This window comes from Pelobates fuscus, chromosome 6, assembly GCF_036172605.1.
Source record: "Pelobates fuscus isolate aPelFus1 chromosome 6, aPelFus1.pri, whole genome shotgun sequence".
Taxonomy (NCBI): domain Eukaryota; kingdom Metazoa; phylum Chordata; class Amphibia; order Anura; family Pelobatidae; genus Pelobates; species Pelobates fuscus.
This window is the reverse complement of record NC_086322.1, coordinates 32,020,310-32,046,721: the sequence shown is the minus strand read 5'-3', so window position 1 is coordinate 32,046,721 and position 26,412 is coordinate 32,020,310. Positions and strand designations below refer to the sequence as shown.

Below are 26,412 nucleotides of genomic sequence, written 5' to 3'. Positions count from 1 at the left end.
CTGTTTGTGCAGGCCTAGTCGAACCTCCCCTGGCTGTGACTGACACAGCCTGCATGAAAAAAAAGGCTACTTACTTTGAAAGTTTCTATTTCCTGCTCTGTGAATTGAACTTTGACTACATAAAAGAGGTTCCTGCAGGGCATAGCAGCAGATAAGAAATTCTAAATTAAATAGAATGTGCAATTAAGTGTAAACATTAGATCTAACTTTACAGGAAGTGTTTAGGAAAGCTGTATGACTAAACAAAGCTATTTAACTCCTAAATGGCAGAGAATTGAGCAATTAGATTGCAGGGACATGGTCTATACACCAAAACTGCTTCATTATGCTAAAGTTTAAGTTTACAGATGGAAGTGGAACTGTCACATTAGCAACCTTCTTAAAAAAATTTCTTCTTTTTAATACGTTAAAATCTTTAGGTATTGATTTACATGGATAGCCCAGACAAACTCTTTTTGTTAACGTTAAAAAGTTGTTCTCATTTGGTACACCTGCAAAGATTTGCAGCTATTTTGGTTTCTATTTATTTGAACCTTGCTATAGTTTCGATTCTCTCATTTGTAATAAAATAACACTTTATATATTGCAATTATTCCAATGTTAATTCTCTGTGACTCATGCTTTGGACTGTTTAAATTGGAATGATGTAAAACCTGAAATTAAGGAAATGAAATGGGAATGCTCACAAGACGTTTTCAAACCCTTTTCTGTATGTAGTTTACTAGTGGGAATAACGCCTACGCTGTAACTTGTGCAATACAAGTAGTACCTTCAAAGACTTCAGAGCTTTCATTTTAGGACATTTTCGGGCCATTTCTTGCCTGCTCTGTATTCATTACACGGAGTTATTTATGTTAATTTCATATCAGATCCTTTGATCATCGTGCAGCTTTTCTCATTAAAAAACAAAAAATTAAAATACAAATGTTAAAATATTCACTATTCTAAAATAAAAAGGCAAAGTAAGGGATGATGTGGATTATGAATAATTACATGTCTTTTGTTCACGTAAAATTTAATTAATAAATTATAAGCAAATTTAAATGCAATGGTCAGATGAGTACCAGTACATTCTCGGTATTGGCTGTGCTAATGACAGTCTAGTAAATGAAACATTCTAGCATTCAGTCTGTGATCGCTCACTGCTAGATCATAATTGTCTAAATCTTGCCATGCCCTTCTCAGTTAATTATTGTCCATGATTTTTAATGCAATTTTTGTGTAAATACAGCTATTAAATTTCAGTTCCATAACTAGTTTAATGATGTAATCCAAACTGCAATGTGCAGCAATCTCAAACAAATCTTTGTGAATGAGGGTGTTACTGTATGTGTGTATGTACTAGACACAGTCATTACCCTGGTTTGTTTTCTATTAATATGTGTACTTTAGGCTTTAATCTACTTGTTATGTTGGCTTAATACCACTTTAGTTAGATCTGATAACCAGCTGTGAGTTTTACTATACTTATTAAGTAAATTATTAGATTGTGTGTGTGTGTGTGTATATATATATATATAATTTAACACTTTTTCAGACTAAAAAAGGAAATTGAAGGATTAAAATAGGCAGAGAATTCCATAAATATAGGTCGACCGCTTTTCTTGTGCAACCTTTACATTTTACACTTCACATTTTAAATTTGGATTCTGTTAGTTTAAAGTTACAAGAATGCAATAAAATATTCTATAAACCACTGTCCAAGAGGTGTGTACAATTTATATTGCCTCTCATCACATTTTGCCATAGTCGGTTTCTAGCCCAACGTCCGTTGGGTTAATGGGGAAGAAAAGGTACGTGCCCAGCTCTGAGTACAGGTGCTCACTTACTTGTAACTGTAGTGTAACCCTGGTTCTCCATCCAGCCACAACATTAATACAAGGATGTTTAGGCCTTTGGACCCAGTAAGTTAGTACACCAACGTTCGTACCTGTTCAAACCTTATAATTACATGTTGGATTCCTGCTAGGTTAGTACTTGGAATAGAATTAAGCTCCTCTCCCCAGTTTCCTAATTTCCTTTACCAGCATATCACTAAGGAAATGGCAACCCTGAATGGGTAGTGTAACTCCCTATAATCATGGGTGCTGCCTTCATCCTAATTTATTGGAGAAGCATATACTTCAGGTAAATAATAAGTAAAGGTCCGCCTCTGGAGACTTTCTTAAAATACTGTACATTACATTTCATGTCCTATTATGATGTGTTGTGATCTCCCCAATGGCACAATTTTACCATAATACAGAGCACTGTTATTTATCTCCTATTAATTATTTAATCTCTCTGTAAGGGCTATTGGCACTGGCTCCCTCTAGTGGTTCCCCATCAAACTGCTGACCACGGAGAAAGGTTAATTTAGGACCATTTTCAAAAACATGACAAAGTTGAAAGGAACTAAATATTTAACAGGTTGAAAAGCATGACACTCAATGTAGAATAGGGATTTTAATATGTAACAATATGTAGGGTGAGATTGTACATGTTTCCAATTGGTATAGCAATGCTAATATGTGCGCATATATCTGTTTTGTCCATATGATCTAATGTGAATCACGTGTGTTTGTTACAGGTTACCTGAAGTGTGACACTGATGATGGCTGTGATCCCAAAGAAGAGGATGGAGGTGGAGGCGAGGAACTTTTTGACACTGTACACTCATCCATTGTTTCTGGAGAAAGCATCAGGTTTTTTGTGAACGTCAATTTGGAAGTCCCGCAAAGTGCTGCAGGTACGTGCTTAGTATAAAATGTCAAATAGCAGCATGGCATTGGCATGAATTGATGTATATGGCCATTAGCACAGACTCTGGATTTGTAATGTCAAAAATGACTTAAAGATAGTAAATATAATCTATGCATTGTGTCTGGTTTTGTAACTTGATTCCCCTCCCCAAAGTTCAGTGATGGCATCTCATGACCTTTATCAAGCATGCATCCAATAACTTAAAGGGGTCAGCTTTACCCTGGAGTGTCTCTCTTGAAAAATATGGTAACTGCTTGCTAAAGAGCGTGCTACGTTTACTTAATATCATTTAAGCTAAAATCTATTCTAGTTTATTATTTTGTAATTCATACATGTCTGTTTATACCTCACCTTTCAGAGTATCTTCTGATTGATCCTTGCTCTATTAGGACAACAATCTTTAAATGCAGCTAATTCGTAGTTACTACCAGCTAGGCCCCGAAAGAGCTACTGTCCCTCCTAAATGTCTCTCCCAACAGTGAAAATGGACAAAGAGGGACACTTTAAAGGACCACTATAGGCACCCAGACCACTTCAGCTTAATGAAGTGGTTTGGGTGCCAGGTCCCTCTAGAGTTATCCCTGCAGCTGTAAACATAGCAGTTTCAGAGAAACTGCTATGTTTACATTAGGATTAATCCAGCCTCTAGTGGCTGTCTCATTGACAGCTGCTAGAGGCGCTTCTCACTGAGATTTTCAGTGCGCAGACGCCAGCGTCCATAGGAAAGCAATGAGAATGCTTTCCTATGAACTGGCTGAATGCACACGCGGCTCTTGCCGCGCATGCGGTCGAAGAGGGAGGAGAGTCCCCAGTGCCGAGGGAGCCCAGTGCTGGAGAAAGGTAAGGTATTAACCCCTTCCTCCCCATAAAGCCTGGCGGGAGGGGGGCCATGAGGGTGCGGGGACCTATTAATACTCTAGTGCCAGGAAAACAAGTTTGTTTTCCTGGCACTCTAGTGGTCCTTTTACTTTAGGGATGTGAATGGGGGTGTGGCCAGGAGCAGGGCTCTTCTGAGACGTTTTAGGTAACTTGGTAATACCATGTCATGCAACCAAAATGTCATTTAGAACAAGAACAATGTATCTTATTTACACAGACTGATTTCTAAACACATTTATTGTAGCGTATAGACACATTAATATGAGTATTATTGCTGTGAAGTTCTGTCTTACACTCAGATACAGCATCAGTATGGAGCTCCTAGAAAAGAGGGACATTCGGTTAAATAAGGACCCAAATTAGGGACTTTCCCTCCTAATTAAGGACACTTGGGAGTTATGCCAAACTCTAATCATAGCTGACTTGCAAAATTTAGCGATGTATAAATGTGGGGGTGTTGGGCAGCTGCACTTTGTTACAAGGTTAAGGTCACATTATCGTTTTTATAATAGCCTCTCGTGTAGTTACTTTTCTTCCTTTTCATATATATATAATTTATTTAGTTTTCCTTTTAATTCTTAGTTGTTGTTTGTGTTATTTTTTTTTTTTTTTTTCCAAGGGCCTCAAAATTGCCAGAGAATTATTCCCCCTAAGGATAGTGAACCCACTAGCTCAAGCAGAATTGTATAACATGACTGATGCATTATAATTTGCTTTTGCAGTTTATTGTGAATTGGATTGGCTGTTTCCCATGTCCATTGTCCTGTTTTGACTTAGAGCTTCAATAAACACCAGGCACATTTTTTTTTAATCGCTTTTTGTGGGACCTTCTGGTTTTCTTTTTTTTTTTTTTAATTCTTTATTTTGGGTGTGCACATATTAAACAGGTAGCCGGTATGCGCCACAACAGCGACATCCAGCAAAATCGGTAAACATAGGTAGTACAAGTCATGGCATACGTTATGCAGGCACATTTTTATAGTTATTGTAAAACATCATACGATTAGACACCGTGTTTGTAATATAACTTGCTAGGTTAAACATGTATAGAACAGAACTAGTTGCTCTTCAGTTGATGCGTGTGTATCCCGGTTGTAGCGTGATATATAGGCCTTAGGAGCCCAGTGATTGATATAACTAGATATGTAGTTAGCAGAGGTAACAGTGGGTGTATGCGTACCTAGCGCTTTAAAAAAATAAAAAATAAAATAAAAAGATAACGCAACTGTTAATGACTTAGTTAACAGGTGAGAGTCAACAAGTTAAGTAGTCAGGGAGGACGAAGACAAGCGCTCAGTAGTGATAAGCGGTTTTGGTCCGCAGCGGGCAGACCGGTATAAGTAGGGGATCGCAATATTTTTTGCAAACCTATTGCTCAATGGGCAGCGGATTAGGCAAGGTATTCTCAGGAGCATATACTTGTCTGCGCTTTAGGCAACATGAGGTTTAACATGAAACAAGCTGTTCCTATCCCCAGTTAAGTTATACAAGTTAGAAACCGCTGGCCCTTTATCTACATGGCACTTGAGCATATACATCAGAGGACTGAGTAAAACTCTAAACTAGCGAGTATAAATGAGAGAAACAGACATTAAAAAAAAAAAAAAAAAAAAAGTGTGCCTATGGAAAACCCAGGCAGTTTGGCATTTGTGGGTTAATTAGAAGAGTCCATTCAGTGGCATCTGCTATTGTGGTCTGTCCCATAGTGATGGCACTGCTGTAGGCAGTAAGCCGGTGTTCAGCCTATGCCCAAGGGCGGGAAACGAGCGTCCTGAGCACTGGGGGTTAAGGAGGCTGCAGTGCTCTGGTGGCTTTGTTGAGCATCCCTCCTGCCCCAGGCCGGTCTGCAGGCCAGCATCCTCTTGCCACGGACATGGGGGCTCCAGGGGTCCCAGTCCTCCCCTGTAAGGGGCAGCCCGGAGGTCCTGATGGTAGGTGGCCGCTGTCTGCGGGCGATCCTCCGTCTGTGTGGATGATGCCGTGGGGCTCTACCCCTAGTGGCCCTCGGCCTGGGTGATCTCTTAGTGGAGGGTTTCTGTGCTTTGGAGGTGTGTGTGATCGGGGTGGGGGCCCACTCACCACCCGGCCCTCAGCCTCCTGGTCGTCCACTTGATGCCGCTGCCTTGCTGCAGCTTGGCGTGCCTCCAGCGCGGCCCAGAAGCGGTCGAAGATTTCATCCAGCCTGTCCTGTGTTAGCTGCGCTGGAGTGAGAGGCGCTGCCTCAGATTGCTGGGTGTCAGAGTCCCGCTGGGTATTTCGTGCCGCCATTTTGTGTGTCCGCTTGGTTGTAGATGTAGTTTAAGTTGCTTTTATGCAGGATACAGGCTAAGGTGGACCGGGATGACCCCCGCCAGGTGGGGGGGGGGGAAACAGGGCTGAAAGGCAAGCTTGGAAGGTCCCAGCGGCGCTCGGAACGGGGGGTCGGCCGCGCCACCCGTCCGGCGACTGTGCTAGGCCTCACTCCAACGAGCTCTGTCTTATGTGCCGTGCACCCGCGAGCAGCGTACCCGGGGTTCCTTGGCTGTGTCCAGAAGCAGGTGAGTCTCGTTTTATGGCGTTTTTTCGGCGTTTTGGCTGGCTGGCGTGTGGTAATCAGACTAAGTATGATAATTGAGCTCGGAGCTCAAACGATGCACGTCCAGCCGCTATGCTGTCCAGGCCCCGCCCCCCATAGACCTGCTGGTTTTCAATGATGTCACTTGTCGTTACGATTCATTTTTTCATCTTAAGGCCCCTCATTGATTGGGATGTAGACTAGGTGGGCTATTTAAAAAAAAAAAAAACCCACAGCGTTCTATCTTCCATCATTTCAAATGTTAGCCGGCGTTTGCCACATCTAGGCAATATGTCCTTATGATTACTGGTGGCGTTTATCGACTTTATAAAGAATAGAGGATTCCAGTACAGAAGCAGACTGAGGTCATATTTAGTTGCATCCTGGGATAATATCTCATAACATCTGCTCACGGAATATTTAAATTAATAAAAACTCATTTAATCAAATCCCCATTTAAATCAGGCAGAGGAACAATTGCAAAAGCCCAGCGCAGGTTTTGAATATTGCAATATTTTATAACTCCTCGCTTCTGTTATTTAGCAAAATCATAAGCAGTGCAAAAAAGCTGATTTTGTTTTTAAAAAATAAATAAATACATTGAATTAAACTCATTTTGGACATTCCAGCAGTGTGTTCCTTTACCTGTCATACCTGTAGCTGCCATAACTACATAATCACACAGCGCTATAAGGCATTTTGTTGTAGTTCTGTGCTGAACTAGACCGGAGTATAACCTGTCTGCATGCGCAGATTGCAGCCGCCCCAGGCTTGTCATGTGACACAGGCGCTGCAGTGTGCAGTACCATGAATCTTATCCCATGGCTGCTTAATGCCAATGTTTGTCATGTGACATAGCTAGGGGCTGCAGTCTGATATATATATATAATTATAATGTAAATTAGACCCAGGGTCCCAATAAGACACTTTTCATTGTGAATACATATTCGGAATATTTTTCACTATATGTTGAGTTATAGTGCTTATTAACCAACTGGACAGTAGAGTAGCGTAAGAAGTGGTGACTGGGCGTCTTTAAAAAAAAACCAAAAAAAAAAAAACACAAAATTGTTTCACTGGTGCAAATATTTCTGAATTTACTGAATTGTTGCTTCTGCCTCTCCACTGACTTCTAATTATACTGCTCTGGCTACTAAACTCTGCCAGTATTTGACGGTCCTTGGAGTTCATTGAATGGGAAAATATAAATATCCATATATTTTTCCCCATGTGATGTCTCCAGGGATTGGCCCTCCCTTTCTGGAGCCCCCTGCAGGAAGTATTCCCCACTTTTTTAGTGTGTGCATTTTACTCTTGTTTTTGTGCAAACACTTGTAGTCCATTGAAGCTGGCTAGAGAGAACAGATCTTTCTTCATCTCCTCTTATTTTGTGTGTGTGTGTGTGTGTGTGTGTGTGTGTATGTTGATATTTTGTATTTTTTCTGAAAGTATGTTGATTATATTTATCATGGCTATTTTGTTAAATGGTATACTGAACCTTTTATGAAGATCAATTGATCCCTTCGTTTTTCGGATTTCATTCTTCTGATTGATCTGCCATTACATACTAGTGTTGAAGAGAGTGAGAGGGGTTAGAGGTCACAACGTATGCGTAATAATGTTGATAGTTAATGGATTGCATTCTTGAGATGCATTATGCCAGTTTGGGAGCTATCTGCGTCATTATACTATATGACACCTACATAAGGTATACCGACCAATAGAATAGGAGATCCGTGACTGGATTAATATATTGATGATCCTTATCAGATCATTTTATTGGTGTTCATCACAACAAAAAAAGTATTTGCATCAGAATGTGAAGACTGTCCAATTTAATTACAGTAATGTAGCTCGGTTAAAACTAAATATAAATAGCACATACGGCAGAGCACTATGGATTAATCGGGCTATTCACTAACTGGTGAGAGGCAGAGTGCTCAGGAGCCCCCCAATTCACATAGCGTTGTGGGGTTTCGTAGGCATTTCAGCCACACAAAGAAAATTTGCAATTTGTGGTGGTTTCCAATTTTTTTTTATGATCAGATTTTTTTTTTTTTTTTTTAAATTCTTTATTTTTGTGTGCATGAGTTTAACATAGATTTTCTCCAATGCCACAACAGCGTTGGCAAGAAATATTAATAAAACAAGACATTTCTGTTACATGGCATTTGAATATACAGCACAATTTTTTGTAAGTAATAGCAGGCATAGAAAATTACAGGCTAGAGACCCTATGTTAGGGAAAGGTAGATTTTACAAGCTTAAAACAAGGATTTGTATGACATGAGTATTTTGCAAGGAGAGTGGCACAGACATCTTTTCTACAAGTTTAGTGTTAAATCTTGCTTGTTGCCTATGCATTTAAGTATACATTTTTAACACGCTTATTTTGTAGAGTATCCTCGCAGCGCCATCTATGCATCACCGCTTTTATGCCTATTTGTGTTTGTTTCCAAGACATACATTATATTTAGGCACATCAGGCCTGAGTAGCCTGAACACAAGTGTAGTGGTGTGCGACCTGGGAGACCCAGCGCAGCGCGAAAACAAAGCGAAAAGGTGGTGAGTAACAAAAAGTCAAACTGGGTGCGACAGGCAAGGGCAGAACACAGTCCCCTCCGGTACATGATCCCCGGCACTCTCCCGCCGCTGACCCGTGTGCAGGAAGCGTCGGCAGGGCTCCAGCAGGTAGGAGAATTCGGCAAGTACCGCTCCATCGGTATAAGCCCTGGTTCTTTATCTGGGGGTCTTGGCTGGGGTGCTTCGTCCAGGCGCTAGGTTGCGATGTGAGGCACATCCTCGCACGTCTCAATGCCCTGGAGTGCAGCATTGGGGCCGGACCCAGTCGCCGAGCACACAGGCTTGGGCTGCCATTTCCTCAGCTGCTGTGGCTTGACAGTGCAGGGGTGGGTGCTTCAGCCCGCCTGTAGCTGTGTTGTGGTTCCTGTCTGCTGGCAGTCAGCCTTGCCATTCCAGACTGTGAGGCCGCCATTTTGTATAACAAGCGCGGGTGTCCGAAAGCAGGCTAAGATCTGTGGGATCTGCTCCTGATGGCGCCGGATCTCTCCACTGTAGACTGGGATAACCCCCCCGGTCCATGGGGGGGGGGGAACGGGGCCTGTGAGGAGTGTCACAGGGCTGCTGTGTGGCTGCTAGAATATAGAGCAGAGTGGCGGCCGTCCACCCTGCTTCTCTCCCGTTTAGGCCGCAGGCTCCAAAGCTGTGTATAACCCTCCGGGTCTCCAAAGCTCCCGATCTTGGGGTCTGCAGTAGTGCCCACAGCTCCCTGCTCACTTTGCTGTACCTCTAGGCTGAGATAAGAACAGTTGATGCCACAGTATTCGGCCCAGATGGCTAGTTTTTGCAGGAGCCTCTCCCGCATGTGACCGGTCAGCATGGCGGTCAGGCCCCGCCCCTATGATCAGATTTTTAAAGGGACATTCGGGACACCATGACAAATTCATGGAAATTAAGTTATGGTGAGAGGAGGTCCTTGGGCCTCAGCTTACCTCAAAGCGTTAATCTGCCCATGAAAACCCCGCCTTTGGTAAAGCCTTGAATCTTGGAGCCTCAGACAGTTGAAGGTCTCAGTCTATCACTATCTCCCCATTCACAAAGTGGGAACGTAAGTATTTTTCTCAAACTGTTTAATGAATGGAGAGCTACTGATGGGCTGAAAGAGTTAGCCTGTCCGGGTTACGGATTCAGGTCTCACGCTGCTGTGGATGTTCGTGGCCAGAGCAGTTTGTTCCCAGACTCAACATTTTGCCAGATTGTTCCTTCAAATAAAGATGAATTAAAAAAAAAAAAAAAAAGACATGTTTATTCTTTAGAAATATTGTTGCCATTCTGCTGAATATAATGTGTTTGCAACAAAAATATATCATAATGGACAAACCCTCACCCATTTGAATAGTGACCATAACTATCTAATTTATTCCAATAAATGTATATTTACAAATAAATATATAATACACAACAAAAGGGTATTTTGGGGCCGTCCCACGTTTCCACTGTTAAGCTTGCAGAGGGCGTCTTTTTAAAGGAATACTATAGCACTGAGAAAGTGATAATACAAATGTGTGCTCCTAACGCTATAGTGTCCTAATCACAGTTTAGTGGACCACTTTTCAGCACAAGAGTTAAAAACGGTATTAATAATCTTTTCTCCCACGCTGCTCTGCTCTCACTGTGGCTCGCCCCGCCTCCTTGACTGAGATCATCAATCACTATAATCTCAGCCAATCCAATGCATTATAAGACAGTGAGAATGCGATTTTGAAATAGCCGGGTTTAACTCTATTTCTGCAGAGGCGCCTCTTGTGGCTTTTTAACCCCTTAAGGACCAAACTTCTGGAATAAAAGGGAATCATGACATGTCACACATGTCATGTGTCCTTGAGGGGTTAAAGTGACCGCCACTAAAGGCATTTACACCCTGTAATTTAAACATTGCTGTTCCTGTTGAATGACAATGTTTTATATTTGCAAGGTTTAAAGCGAGAGGGACATTGCACCCAGACCACTATAATGAGACTAAACTGTCCCTTTAAGCTGAACCCGACCTGCCATACCTTGGTGACAATTTAGGCTATAACTAGTTAGCTGGGCCGAGTCATTTCAAACAGGCTGCTGACTAATTGACCATGTGAGGAACCTTTTAAATCCCACAGAGAGATGTCTAGCGGCAAGAGGTCTGGGGCCATTGAAAGCATATTAAGCATACAATAGAGGGCCTACTTCCTCGTATTAAAGCAGACTCCTTGTTTATGACAAAGTACACAATGCTGACAGGGCCTCACCTCTCAACTCCTGAATAAGAGCTTTGAAGTTCTGGCATTGCACATTTTTCCTTTGCAAGGAGGGTGGAAACACTGATGAACCATTATTTGTTGGGTGACATCAGGAGACCTCATTGAGATGAGCTTCCTATTTTACATACATCTTAGACAAAACAATGCCATAAAAATGTGTAATGTATACAGTACGGTGCAAAAGTCACAATCCATCACGAAAAATACAAATTAAATCCTTTTATCGGAGCAGTGGTTAATTGGTGAAAGATACAGAGAAACAGGAATTCAGGGAAAATTATGATTTTTTTTTTTTTTTTATGTAATAAATCCGTAATTTGTGTGGCCTGTCTTAAGGTGTCAGACTTGCCTTTACCCAATATAAACTGCTTTGAATAATATTTGCATGGTTAAATTGCTGCTTTGTTGTGATTTGTTTATTAAAGGGCCAATCTAACCAAATCTGCTTACTGACATGGTTATGGTGCTTGGATACCGTCCCTGCTTTTTTTCTATCGCATTGTTTTTCAAAACCGGGTTTAAGGCGGCTTACAGCTCTGCCTAGAAGCCCTGTCAATCAGAGGGTCGGAGAGTAAATTTCCCAGCTCTTATATTGATTAGTATGCCCGCATTGCATATCGTGCTAACGTGAGAGGGGTTTACTGATTCATGCAAGACCAAATAGTGTACCTGTCTCTGTTACTACTGGTGTTGCAGATGGTATCCAAGCACTATAACCATCTCAACAAGTTGAAGTGATTATGGTGCCTAGAGTGTCTCTTCAAAGATTTCAAAGCGATCCAATAAACATAAATACTGACTGTCACCTTTTTAATAGCTGTGACTGCAATCTTGGCCCATTTTTCCGAGCAAAACTGCTTTTATACATTTGCAATTTTGTCCCAGCATAAACTGCCTATTTTAGATCAGCTTCGACATATCAAAGACCTTGGTTTCGACCTTGAATATTTAAAAATGTAATACCATGGACCATTAAAGGGATTCTTTAGTGTTGGGAATACAAATCTGTATTCCTAACCCTATTCCCTCACCCACACCCCGCCCTCAAACCCCCTTTAGACAATAAACTGTTTTATGTACTCAACCGATTCTATCACCGATGTCCCTCTGATCACCGAAGTCCCTTGGATAATACGCATGGGCTGCAAGAATTGCAAGTGCATTAGGCACTCCCCATTGGAAAGCATTGAATCAGTGCTTTCCTGTGGGGTTTTCACTGATGTTGGATGTCCTCATTTAGGATGAGGATGTCCAGTGGCTGTCTGATGGCCACTAGAGGCAGTCTTAGTCCTGTAATCTAAACATTGCTATTTCTCTAAAACTGCAATGTTTTTACACTGCAGCAATAGGTGCAATAGGGACACCGTACTCAGGCCACTTTAATGAGCTGAAGTGGTCTGGGTGCCCATAGTGTCCCTTTAAGTCTCATTGTACTAAAGCAAGATTGATACTTGTCAAGCCATGCCCACATAAGACCTGTTTTACAAGATTTTTAAAACCACTGATCCACACAATTTTGCTCCACAGGGTGTGCTTGCCTGCTTTATGGGTCAGTAACTGTTTCACCACTGCGTGTCAAATTATGTCGCACCTCAAACAACTGAAGGAAGCACCAAATGATATATTGTGTCATGTGTCTTCTCTTCTAATCTATTGGTTTAAAGGAACACTATAGTCACCTAAATTACTTTAGCTAAATAAAGCAGTTTTAGTGTAAGATCATTCCCCTGCAATTTCACAGCTTAATTCGCTGTCATTTAGGAGTTAAATCACTTTGTTTCTGTTTATGCAGCCCCAGCCACACCTCCCCCGGCTATGATTGACAGAGCCTGCATGAAAAAAAAAACTGGTTTCAAATTCAAACAGATGTAATTTACCTTAAATAATTGTATCTCAATCTCTAAATTTAACTTTAATCACATACAGGAGGCTCTTGCAGGGTCTAGCAAGCTATTAACATAGCAGGGGAATAGAAAATCTTAATTAAACAGAACTTGCAAATAGGACTCTCTTTACAGGAAGTGTTTATGGAAGGCTGTGCAAGTCACATGCAGGGAGGTGTGACTAGGGTTCATAAACAAAGGTATTTAACTCCTAAATGGCAGAGGATTGAGCAGTGAGGCTGCAGGGGCATGTTCTATACACCAAAACTGCTTCATTAAGCTAAAGTTGTTCAGGTGACTATAGTGTCCCTTTAATATTGCTGCAATTATTGGAATGAACTGACCAATTAAATGGGCTAAAATAATTATTAGCAAACCTGTTTGATGGTACTGTACATACATTTCAAAGAATCCTCTGTTTATATCGGTTTGTCTAGCTACTTTATGACTTGATAAAAAAAGACCATTTGCAGGTCTTTATACCGCACTATACTGCATATACAGGTTCTTGGCTGTGTTACTAACTACAGCTGGAGATTACCAGGAGTCTTTCCTAACATCGCTAATCACCAGAACATATTACGAAGCTGCAATGGCCCCTTCAAACGGTAACTTTTCTGGGCCTTGGGACCACGTACAGTCACAATGTTTAGGTCTCCATGGTATTGTGCAGGTAAACCTTCCAAACACCTGTTAGCCTGTTACCTGGCTATTCTGGATTTGGGTTAGTCTCCATTGTATATTACAATGTTGGGAATTGTGTTTGGAAACATAATATGCAGGCAACTCTTCTAACAAACTTTAATATTGAATTTCTCTTTTCTTCTTTATCAAACCATCAGCAATTAATCTTTTATAAAGCCCTCGTTTAGACGAGAGATTGTAATTCCATTTAATTAATCATGATTGTGCATTTTAAAAAAAACTGTTAAGGATTTAAAAGCCGAAAGCTTGATTTTTTGTTTTTTTCAGATAAAGAACTTAAATATAAATCTACTCTTAGTCATAAATAAAATATGCTCCTTTAGGATAAAATAGTCTATTACACAGGATTGTAAGTCACCTGCTCACCAGAAACCTGATTGGTATGTATGGAAACTGCTGAAACTTTGTTTAACATAAATTATAATCCTAGGTGTTGGACTGTATTATCTAACTTGTTTGTCCGAAAGAAGACGGTTGTTCTATGAGGCAAGACTCCCCTATTCAGAGCATGAATACAATGAATAAATATTTGAACACATATTCATATAAACGTTGCATATTAATAACTGGATTGCAACATTCAGACATCGGTCATCATTTGTTTCTATGATCTCCTCCTTCTCAGCAATGTATGGAAGTGTTGTGATTGGAATGCAAAACAAAAGTATGGAAGAACGTTTAGCTCATAAAGGCCCACTTAGCTTTACTATGAAAACACTGCAGGTGCCCAGACTGAGCCAGAAACTCATTTTCTCAGTCCAGATTCTTTGTACTTTTTCCACCTTAGATGAATGGGAGAACCAGCTTTCATGTTCTCGGTCCAGGCAGGAGCGATGGATGCTGCTTGGTAACACAAGCCTGCTCTGGTTTCCTGGATAATTTAGCATTTTCGTTGGCTGCCATGTTTACTATTTCTGTGTTCTGTTAAATTGGCAAGTGTTCAACTAAAGTGTTTTTTTTCCAATCTGTAATTACGCTTTGTGTTTGAGAAGAGTTTCGGTATTTATTGTTTAATTCAAATGTTGTTTTGCTGTAGGTATAAGGGATACAGAAAGTAAAAGGGGGTGGGGGAGCAGGGGTGACTGCATGTTACAGTGATACACAATACTTAAAGGACCACTCTAGTGCCAGGAAAACATACTCGTTTTCCTGGCACTAGAGTGCCCTGAGGGTGCCCCCACTCTCAGGGACCCCCTCCCGCCCGGCTCTGGAAAGGGGAAAAGGGGTAAAACTTACCTTTTTCCAGTGCTGGGCGGGGAGCTCTCCTCCTCCTCTCCTCCTCCTCTCCGCCTCTGTTCCACCCCGTCGGCTGAATGCGCACACGCGGCAAGAGCTGCGCGCGCATTCAGCCGGTCGCATAGGAAAGCATTTACAATGCTTTCCTATGGACGCTTCCGTGCTCTCACTGTGATTTTCACAGTGAGAATCACGCAAGTGCCTCTAGCGGCTGTCAATGAGACAGCCATTAGAGGATTAGGGGGAAGGCTTAACCAATTTATAAACATAGCAGTTTTTCTGAAAAATGGGTTAACCCCAGCTGGACCTGGCACCCAGACCACTTCATTAAGCTGAAGTGGTCTGGGTGCCTAGAGTGGTCCTTTAATACAGATAATGGTGTAGTCTAGAATGAGTCTTAACCCGAATTTTAAACATTTCCATTAGCCATATAGTCAACCCCAAAGATATTACCGTTCCATTTTGGCCTATCCATGCATTGCCTACGTGAACCCTTTTGTGGAGGCAGTGTCTCTGATGATGGGGTGGGGAGGGGGGTGGGGGGGTTGGTAAAAACAGTTGGTAGAAGTGGTGGATACCAGTGGTCAACCTAGTTGCTGGAGTGTCTGTTCTTATGGGGTGAATTGCGCATTTTCAAAATTACATGTTGGCTTTGATAGCCGTAATACGGGTTTTTAGTGTCCCTTTTGTGTATGTGAGGATGAAGCTCTTCGTCAGCCATCTCTCGTCATGCCCTATTTGTCCTCTGCTCAGTTTTCGAGTTTATTTATCCAACACCCTTTCTCCCTGTCCAATATGTCAACCATGTGAGTGGAGTGCAGTAAACTTTAGCAGTAAACTTTTGTACTTGCGCTGAAAAAGCAAAACTGTTCTCTTGTGACCCATAGCACCAATACCTTTAATTTTCTGTATTTAGAATGAAGACTTGTTATTCTTGCCTAATAGTCTACAGTGTGACTGTTTTAATTCATGTTAACATTATAGCTTGTGGACCTGGTACACAGACCGTTAATTAATATTGATTTATTGACCCGGACTTCGATATGTTTAAATATGTACAATGCTAGGATTGTGTGGATATTTGAGTGCACTAGCTCGGAGTTAGAGATGCAGATGGACTGAGCTGATGATGGGTAAACATGGCACCGTAGAGGTTTGCGAATTGAATTTCCCACAATCCTCAGCCAACTCAAGTGCTTGCGGAATGAGCATCAAGTGAAGTGGATTTCAGAAATGTCTATAATAAAGAGGATGGCTATCGCTGGCCTAGGATATAAAAAATGTATAGGTTTATTTAACTTTGATAATATATTGTGTGTATTCACTTTAATATTTATTACACTTTCCTAAAATAATTTCTTGCGACCCAACATTAAGTGGATTGTGCTTTCCCGGCAAAAGAATAACATTCCCTCCAGTGATCATCACGACCTGTTCTTGTTACACACTGAAAGGTCTATACATATGATGATCTGCGTTTCTAAGATACCCCTGGTAACCATTCACAATCAAGGACGTGGCATCATGGTTACCTAGTGACAAGTGCCCCCTCCTGCTCACATTTCTCAAAACTATATCCTGTAATAAGAGAAATGCCAATGCTTTATAATGATAATCTGTATGGGCAATGAACACACTTGTTTAATGCATTAAAGCAAGCATGTCAAACTCAAAGGCTAACACGGGCCAAATTATCCACGTTTAAGTTTATGAGGACCGCAAAAAAAAAAAAAAAAACATTTTCATAGAAGCGTAGGTTTATTTGGAAAAGTACAGTATAAACAAAATCCCAGCATCGCCCCCGCCCTCTACACTAAAACCCAGTCCCCCTTTATACTTAATCACAGTCTCCCCCCTCGATACTAAATCTCACTGACGGACGGAAACGCTCATTGACGGACGTACATGCTGACGTACACATTCTTGCACAAGCTCACAAATCATTTTATTTATTTCTGATTGCTCCCTACCTTTGGGAGCTGGTGTGGGGCCTCTCCCTGGGGTCCGGTGGGGATCTTCTCTCTAGAGGTCTCCCTGCTCCTCATTAGCGCAATTTAGTGAAGCCGGGCCGGAATTACGTCATATTCTGGCACCCAGCATCACCACAGAGGGCGCGCGCAAGGGGTGAGGAGCAGGAAGTACAGACTGAGCTCCCTTGCTGCCGCCAGCGACCTCTCATCCTTGCCGGATAAATTTTAGCAGAGTAGGCACCTGCAATGTGGGGAGAGCAGGTGCCTACTCTGCCTTGACGGCAAGCATGTACTCGCAGCTTGCTGTGCCGCGAATTTGATATGCTTGCATTAAAGGAACACTATAGTCACCGGAATAATTTTTTTTAGAGAAAAGGCGGTGTTTAAAGATTAATAGCACCTGTAGGTGCAGTTACTCAGACGGCTACTAGAGGTCCTTCCTAGTCCAGTGTTGCACAGTGTGAGAGCAATGGTGTTCAGCGTCTCCACGCTCAACATAGAGATGCTGAATGTTTCCTATAGAGATGCTGAATGTTTCCTATAGAGATCTGATCATTGATTCAATGCATCCCAATTAAGGAAATGCTGTTTGGTGCAGCGTGGTGTTTTGCCGCGCATGCGCAAAAGCCTTCCAATGCTTTCCTATAGGGAAATTGGCTGAGATCGTCAAATGTGTGGCGCTAAAAAAATAAGCTGAGTAAAAACATCTTTTTGACAGCGGGCTGGATACCTATACAGTGCTTTTGGAGCTATAGTGCTAGGAGCACATGTTTATATTCCTGAATCTATCTAGTGTTCCTTTAAGATATTGGTGGGTTAGTTTGATCTTGTGAGGACAGATAACCTGCTTTGTATGCCCATTGTGATTTCATTAGTAAGCACTGCCTTAGACTCCCTTGCTTGGCCACTGCGCCACCGTCCCTGGCTGAGATAATCAAGGGAGGCATTGGTAGGCTAGTGCGCATACACCGCAAAACACTGCAATCCAATGGTTTATATGAGCTCTATTAGATAGAAAACAGTCAGACTCGTTCACAGGGACAGCTCCTCTAGTGGTTGTCAGGAAGACAGCCACTAGAATGTGCTTACCCAACAATAGAAGCATTCATTCGGAACTGCAATGTTTTATATTATCGGGTTAATACAAAATGGGCTCTGACCGAGAAAACATCATAGAGCTGACGTGGTCTGCGTGCCGTTAGTGATACTTTATCATTTACTATCTTCCAGGTATCTGCTATAATTTCTATCTATCTGCATTGGCCTTTACGACTTTCATTGGAAAGCTTTTTTTTAAAAAAAACTTTGATTACTTACTCTTTCTGCAGTGACCTGGCACATGCATGCTTTACATCCCAACATTCTGCTCCTTTGTTTGGGACACTGCAGTCACCTGTAGCCTCTAATTTAGTCATTACCACTATGTTTAATGGCTTTGCAGTCTTAGGTCTTACATGTACGATCAGTTTACTTGTAATTTTAATGCCATTGTTTGTATATGTCCATAATATAAGAGCTCAATATTGTACTAATCTAAAAAAATAAAGTAGTATTCAATCATTTTATGATCCAGTTCTACAATTCTTATGGACATAGGCCTATCCAGGTCCAAAATAAAATAACCTGATGTTTTAAAAGAAAAATTGTCAGGTTAGATCTGTGAGCACAAAAACACAAGTATTTGGGCAGTACAAATGAGCTTGCCAGTTTAATACATACCGTATCTATTTGTATATTTTGTTTGCCAATTTAACACTTGACCTTCTTTAATTTCAGCAGAAAATGAAAGTTCGGGCTGTGTATTACTGCATACGTCGAGAAAAGTAAGTCCGATTTTTACTGTATCCTGTTTTTGACATGTGTTGATTGCTTTCTGGGTGTACAAATGTTGAATGTTCACAGGAAACATGTTTTAAAACCACAAATAAAGAGTCATATTTATTATGCATGGAATTTAAAGGGGAACTATCAATCCCCCCCCCCACACATTCTGCTTTTTTTTTTTTGTCCGTGTTATATTGATGATGTAGCTTTTGAAATGACAAAGTTTTTTTTGTGACAAAGTCAAGGCACATATTGCATTGGAGGAGGACAGACCGTTTGTTTGTTTGTGTGCTAAGTGACAGGTGCATAGAGCAGAGTGTGTGACGGTGATAAGTAGGGAGCCAGGATGGATGCACTCCCTTCTAGGATAGACGTCAATGCAGGGGTGGATTTCTACATTTAATTTACATGGTATCCATAACAAAATCGGCATTTCCCCTTTAACTTGAAGTCATATTAAAGGAACACTATAGTGTAAGGAAAACCTGTTTGTATTCCTAACATTTTAGTGCTAAGCATACTATTTAGGTTCCCTCCCTTTCCCCAGATTGCTCTGAAATGGTTTTAAACTTGGCACCCTGGCCATTATGCAGCTGATGATCTCACCCAATCCAATGCTAGCAGAATGTGGTGCTGCGACAATTGACATCCCTTCATAGAGGTGAATCATTGCATCTCTATAGGGAATGTTCAGTATCTCCATTAGAGATGTTACTGGGCCCCAATATAAACACTGTCTTTTCTCTGAACATTAAGCTGTAGTGGTTCTGCAGAACACAGTGTCTCTGTAAGCAGCAAGAAGGTGTTATCAGAAAATTAAAACATTTTAGTTATTTTATAATTAAAGGAACACTATAGCGTTGGGAATCACAATATGTATTCCTAACACTATAGAGCCCTAGTCACCTAAATGGTGACTAAGTCCCCTTCCAGGGCAAATAAATGGTTAATTAACCATTTATTTGCTTACCTTAATCCAGCGCTGGGCTCCCTCGTCACTGGCGACCTCTCCTCCCCCAGTGACGTCGGCTCCAGAGGCACCCGTGCGCATTCAAACCCTCCCATAGGAAAGCATTACTCAATGCTTTCCTAAGGGGGTCTTTTTTTGACGCTGGAGGTCTCTGAGGTCCGTGAGGACGTCAAATAAGAGCGATTTACTCTGTGTGAATCGCAGAAGTGCCTCTAGCGGCTGTCAATGAGACCGCCACTAGAGGCTGCATTAACCCTAATGTAAACATAGCAGTTTCTCTGAAACCATGTTTACAGCTGAAGTGTTAAAACTACGGGGACCTAGCACCCAGACCACTTCATTGAGCTGAAGTGGTCTGGGTGCCTATAGTGGGCCTTTAAAGGTTATTTATTTTTTATTTTTTTGTCTGCATTCCTTTTGTCCCCTAAGTAGTTGGTGGGTGTTGAGATTGCGTTTTAAGGTTGAAGACCCCAGGCGTCTCTTTCACACCTTTAATTCTCTTCTTCGCCCTGCTGTGGCCACCCCCAAAACTAACCTTACTGCTGATAACTTCGCATGTTACTTCACTGACAAGATTGAACAGCTAAGGAAAGAATTCTCCCCTCCTTGCCTTTCTGTTTCTCAATCACACATAGATCATGCCTTTCCTACCCTTCAGACATTCTCCCCAGCTACTGACCAAGAGGTGGCTGCTCTTCTTTGCTCCTCTCGCCCCACCACTTGCCCGCTCGATCCTGTCCCATCTCACCTTATTAGATCTCTCTCCACTTGTCTCGTGCCTTCTCTAACACACATCTTCAACTGCTCGCTCTCCTCTGGCATCGTCCCTGCTGACCTTAAACATGCCACTGTAGTACCTATACTAAAAAAACCATCCCTCGACCCGTCCATGCCCTCTAACTACCGTCCCATATCCCTGCTCCCTTTTTCCTCAAAGCTTCTGGAAAGACTTGTCTTTACCCGTGTGTCTCATTTCCTCAATTCCAACTCTCTCCTTGACCCTCTTCAATCTGGCTTCCGCCCTCTCCACTCTACAGAGACTGCCCTTATCAAAGCTACTAACGACCTAATCGCAGCTAAATCCAAAGGCCACTACTCCATACTAATTCTTCTTGACCTCTCAGCGGCCTTTGACACCGTTGATCATGCTCTCCTTCTTCAAACTCTTCAATCGCTTGGTCTCTGTGACTCTGTCCTCTCATGGTTTTCCTCTTATCTCTCCCAACGCTCATTCAGTGTCTCCTTTTCTAATGATACCTCCTCCCCTTGCCCTGTCTCAGTTGGAGTTCCCCAAGGCTCCGTCCTTGGTCCCCTTCTATTTTCTCTTCATACTGCCTCTCTTGGCAAACTTATTACCTCTTTTGGATTTCACTACCACCTGTACGCTGATGACACCCAGCTATATCTCTCCTCCCCGGACCTCTCCCCTGCCGTCCTGCAACGTGTCACTGCTTGCCTTTCTTCCATCTCTGACTGGATGTCCTCCCGCTTTCTGAAACTCAATCTCTCAAAAACTGAGCTCCTTGTCTTTCCTCCTCCTAATACTGATCCTCCTCTTTCGCTCTCCCTCCAAGTTTGTGGTACCAACATCAGTCCATCCTTGCAAGCGCGCTGTCTTGGCGTCATACTTGACTCTGGTCTCACCTTTGAGCCTCACATCCAGCATGTTGCCAAATCCTGTAGATTCCATCTTAAAAACATAGCCCGCATCCGCCCCTTTCTTGCACCAGATACTACCAAGGAGCTTGTCCATGCTCTAGTAATTTCCCGCATGGATTATTGTAACCCTCTCCTGATTGGTCTCCCCAATAGCCGTACTGCACCCTTACAGTCCGTAATGAATGCTGCTGCTAGATTGATTTTCCTCTCTAGTCGCTTCTCTCACACCTCACCCCTCTGCCAGTCCTTACATTGGCTTCCTGTATGCTATAGGAGTCAATTCAAGGTACTAACTCACACCTATAAAGCACTGAACAACTCTAGCCCCTCTTATATCTCCTCACAGATCCATAGGTATGTCCCTTCTCGGTCTCTCCGTTCTGCCCGTGACCACCTCCTGTCCGTTGTCCGCACTCGTACGGCCAACTCGCGCTTGCAGGACTTCTCGCGGGCGGCTCCCTTCCTATGGAATAGCCTGCCTACCGCCATCAGACTCTCCCCTAGTCTTGCATCTTTTAAGAAGTGCCTTAAAACCCATCTCTTTAGGAAAGCTTATGGCCTCCAAGACTAACCCTTACCTCACATACCTGTCTCTTGCCCTCTCCTAAAGGGCAGTCCACCTTATTTGATTGCAAATTCCTGTCCTAATGTGTTTTACACCCCACCTCCTATAGAATGTAAGCTCGTTTGAGCAGGGTCCTCTTCAACCTATTGTTCCTGTAAGTTTATTTGTAATTGTCCTATTTATAGTTAAATCCCCCTCTCATAATATTGTAAAGCGCTACGGAATCTGTTGGCGCTATATAAATGGCAATAATAAATAAATAAATAAGTTCCCCTTCTCTTCTATGCACCAAGTTAACTTTGTGTTTCAATTCAATATGCCTACATGTCCTCTGTTCTTCTTTTATTCACTAAACGGCTAATTATGTAATCGGTAGCTACATAACTATGCATTGTGTATTTTTTTATTTATATATATATATATATATATATATATATATATATATATATATATATATATATTTAATCTAAAACAAGGGACTGTTAAGCTGGTGTTGTACCGGTTTGGCTAAATCACAAATGACATGATTTTATTTGGGGATATTCTGCACGTACTGTGCAGACCCTGCCGTTACGGTCTCGCTGCTCGTACTGTGCAGACCCTGCCGTTACGGTCTCGCTGCTCGTACTGTGCAGACCCGGCCGTTACGGTCTCGCTGCTCGTACTGTGCAGACCCGGCCGTTACGGTCTCACTGCTCATACTGTGCAGACCCTGCAGTTACGGTCTCGCTGCTCGTACTGTGCAGACCCTGCAGTTACGGTCTCGCTGCTCGTACTGTGCAGACCCTGCAGTTACGGTCTCGCTGCTCGTACTGTGCAGACCCTGCAGTTACGGTCTCGCTGCTCGTACTGTGCAGACCCTTCCCTAGGCATTGCAAAACTCAGGCACCCCATTTCCCCCCCCCACACCTTATAGATACACATACACTCTCACTGACACACACATACATACACACTCACTGACAGACATGCACATACTAACAGACACACACAAACATTAAAAAAAAATAAAAAAAAAGTACACTTCAGTCCCCCCAGTTATTGTCACATTGATCATACTGTACAGACCATACGTTTCTTTGTTTATGTTAATTGTGCCACTCTGATGGGGAATGCAACTTTATTCCATTTATCACTTTGTAATCATAGTAAATGCCAACCATAAAGATACTAATTGTAGCTGTCCGGACTGTATACTCTGCTGATTTGCTCATGGGCCATAAAAACCTTAGAGCCTTCTTTATTTTGAATTGACCATCTTCTATACACATACAGTAAAATGTGAGCTCCTGTGTGCTGTCATGATCTAGTAAATCACATGGCTCCGTTATGAATGGTTGGGATATCTGTCTAGTTTATGTTGGCATGACTGTCAGATTGCTCAGATGATCCCATTATTTGCAGCAGTGTCACCCAGTACATTACGGATGTGCAGAAAACTCGAACATGCACATTGTAGAAGATTCAATGAGATTTAGATTCGGGATTGAGGAGGCCCGTAAAATGTTTTAATAATCAAATCCAGGACCGTTTTACGGATTTCAGGGTGAATTTGTTTTTTATGAAGGAGACCTATTTTCACAATGAGGAGCACTTACTGTTGTTAAATGTTCCTGTGTTCCTGTGTTACACAACCATGCTGCTCAGTCCTAGCGCCTCCCATGAGATGTCTCTAGCGTGCATTCCCTACCAGATGATTGGCAGTATGGGTTGCAGTTATCCTTTACTCCTTCTCCTCAACACAGATACAAAGACTTTATTGCATGTAAGAGTGCAGCTTAATGTGTTTTAGGAGTTTTGTTCTTAATCCTTTGCAGTGACTTTTTTTGTTTTTTTACTAATGCGCCTGCAATGATCTGATTGAACTAATGGCCGGCTGTGCGCAGCTCAGTGTCCTCCATTTTCATCCACATAACCCCTGAATGGACACCCTACTTCACAGTATAAAAATGATTGAGTGCTGTCCCCCTTCTTCTATTCGGACCCCTCTCCACAGTGGCTGCACGGAGTCCCTTACTTGTTAAATATCCCAAGAACTCTTGCTGCACTACAGATTATGGAATAAGTAAAAAAACAGCGGACCTGAACGAGAGTCTCTTGATTTATGACTGCGGACATTTGAAATGTATTTAAGGGTACTCTGAGCACCGGGACTCCTTCACTGAATTGAAGTGGTCACAGTGCCTAGAGTCTATACTCTAACACTGCACATACAGGGTTTAACCCCAGAGATGTAATTCCACCCTCAACATTAGCCAGCCCAGAATGAGAGTCCCTGGTGGTGACTATGCATCCTGTGCATATTGGATGACTGTTGTCAGCAGACGTCATCATTCATTTTTAAGTTTCTTCTTAGGTTTGTTGTTAAACAGCACTTACATAACAGATAGATCTATATATGTCTTCAGCAGTCTGTATTTATGGAAAATTAGGAATTGGGCTCTGACTTGATTCGCAGTCAGTTCTCTCTGAATGCTTGCTCTTATACCTGTGGTGTTGGTTAATTCTATAGATCTTGTCATCAATGCTTTCTGTTTCTTTTTTCAGTACCTGAAGTTAAAGAACTTTGAGGAGGAGGTGAGAGCTCACCGGGACCTGGATGGCTTCCTTGCCAAAGCCAGCATAATCCTGGATGAAACGGCGACCTCTCTGGACGATGTGCTAAGGGAAATGCTGAAGCACTTTGTGGAAGACCCGGAAAACGCCGAACCCACCTGCAACTTTGACAAAATCATGAGCACTTTATTCACTGATTCTGGCGCTCCTCGCGAAGGGAATGGTGAGTATTTTTTGCTTATTGGCCATGGCCTTCTCTTGCCAGCTTTCAGGGTTAACTGAAATGTTGGCAACTTCTTGGGTAATAATTTACATTTTCATGTTCTCCAATAGTAAGTAGTCTCTAATAATTTCTATTTTTATAGAGCAGATTAGATGAGTGTGGTGGTGTATGATCCCTCCCAGGGTTCTATCACGAACCAATTGCAAATGAAAAATTAATGATTTGCACCAATTATCAATGAAAAAGGAACTTCTTTTTGTGCTCTGAACGCTTGGCATATGACGTACATTCAATGTAAATGTGTATTGTAATGATCCCACGATGCTGTGTGCTTGGACCCATGAGCATTCATGTATGGTTAAATGGCCGAGGATTCCCGGCACTATAACCAATTCAAAGCAATTACATTGTTGTAGCGACTACAATGTCCCTTGTTGTACAGAGCAGTGCCAACATTAACCATAACTGTCCTGCGGCACAGGAGAAGGATTAAGATCCCAGAGAGCTGTAGACAGGTTTTGGTGCCCCTTCATTGACATATTTAGGTCCCGCTCCCGTAGGTATGGTAAATTGGAACAAGGAAATCCATGGCTCTCGATCTTCTGTTTAACCCCTGGGCCAACTGCAGTCTTCTTATGGTCAATCCTCTTTTGTACGGCTCAGATCTGCTGTTCAGAATTCTGATTTTTAGAATGGAGGTAACTTGTATTCCATCTACAAGTGGGGAAAGAGTCACACATTGTATACGAGGTCCCTTTTATGATTCTATACGTTTTCTGTTTGTGGAGTATTGTGCTTCTCAGGCTATTAAATTCAGAACAAAGCTTTCAAAAGGTGTTTTGAGCAGAGCTGTTCATTTGCATCCCTCTATCTCTAAGTCGCAGATTTGTTTTGACCCGGAGGGCCGACCACTGCTGTAATCCTTTTTAGCTTGCAGTACAGAAACAGTCTGTCAAAGTAAACCTACACAATTCACTGACAAAGGCAAAGGTTCTTCACCTGCAACACTTTCTATAAAAATGAATAAAAAATATACTTGGCAAAAAACATCAATACCGGTTCGGAGCCAGTAATGTTGTGGGTTTTTTAATAAAAAGACAAAAATATGCACGAGTTGATGATTGCTGAATTGTTTAAGCTGAATGTGTTTGTCTTCTTATTGTCCTCGTATTGCAGCAACAGATACAGCATTGCTGAATAAACGGACATTAAGAAGGGTGCATTTCACATAATGGATATCCTGTACCACAACAGTCCATAGAGGAGTCTGTTATATGTTTATCACTGATAGCTGCCCAGTAATAGTTAATAGGAGCTGGCCCATGGTGATAAAATAAGTGACTTGTGGGGAGCATTACATACTCCATGCATTTAATTTGATTTTGAGTGGACCTACCATCCAGGAATGTGTGAATGGCAAGGTCATCGTCATGTAAGGAATAGATTTAGATTTGCATCTCAGATTAAAGGGACTCTCCAGGCAGAGTCTTTTACTCACCTGGTTCCAGCGCCGGGAGCCTCGTGAAGCCGCGCCCCCTATTTCGTCAAAATGACAAAATAGGCGGGCGCGAGCAGGGAGCAATCAGACGCTTCCATTTGGAAGCGTCATTGCTCCCTTGTGCGCATGCACGGCTTCGCCGCACATACTTCAGAGGGCGGCATTTATGCCGCCCTCTGAAGTCCTGAGCGCACTACCGCGCATGCGCACGGTGTGCGTGGCCGAGAGCTGACTGACAGCTAAGCTCACGGTCTTTGCCCGCCCCCCTCCTCTGCTGACAGGCTGGAGAGAGAATGCGCGCACACAGTGCCTTCTCTCTCCTGCACACGTG

The 26,412-nt window shown here is 42.3% G+C and overlaps 1 protein-coding gene across 2 annotated transcripts in view; it reads left to right on the top strand.

Annotated features, from left to right (window-relative positions):
- Nucleotides 1-26,412, top strand: part of SLC4A11 (solute carrier family 4 member 11) — a 188,922-nt gene that overhangs the window by 89,620 nt on the left and 72,890 nt on the right. For both annotated transcript variants that reach the window (XM_063457590.1, XM_063457589.1), the window contains exons 3-5: nt 2,570-2,728; nt 18,563-18,609; nt 24,352-24,583. In XM_063457590.1, the coding sequence (XP_063313660.1) occupies nt 2,570-2,728; nt 18,563-18,609; nt 24,352-24,583 (438 nt within the window). The remainder of the gene's footprint in view (nt 1-2,569; nt 2,729-18,562; nt 18,610-24,351; nt 24,584-26,412) is intronic.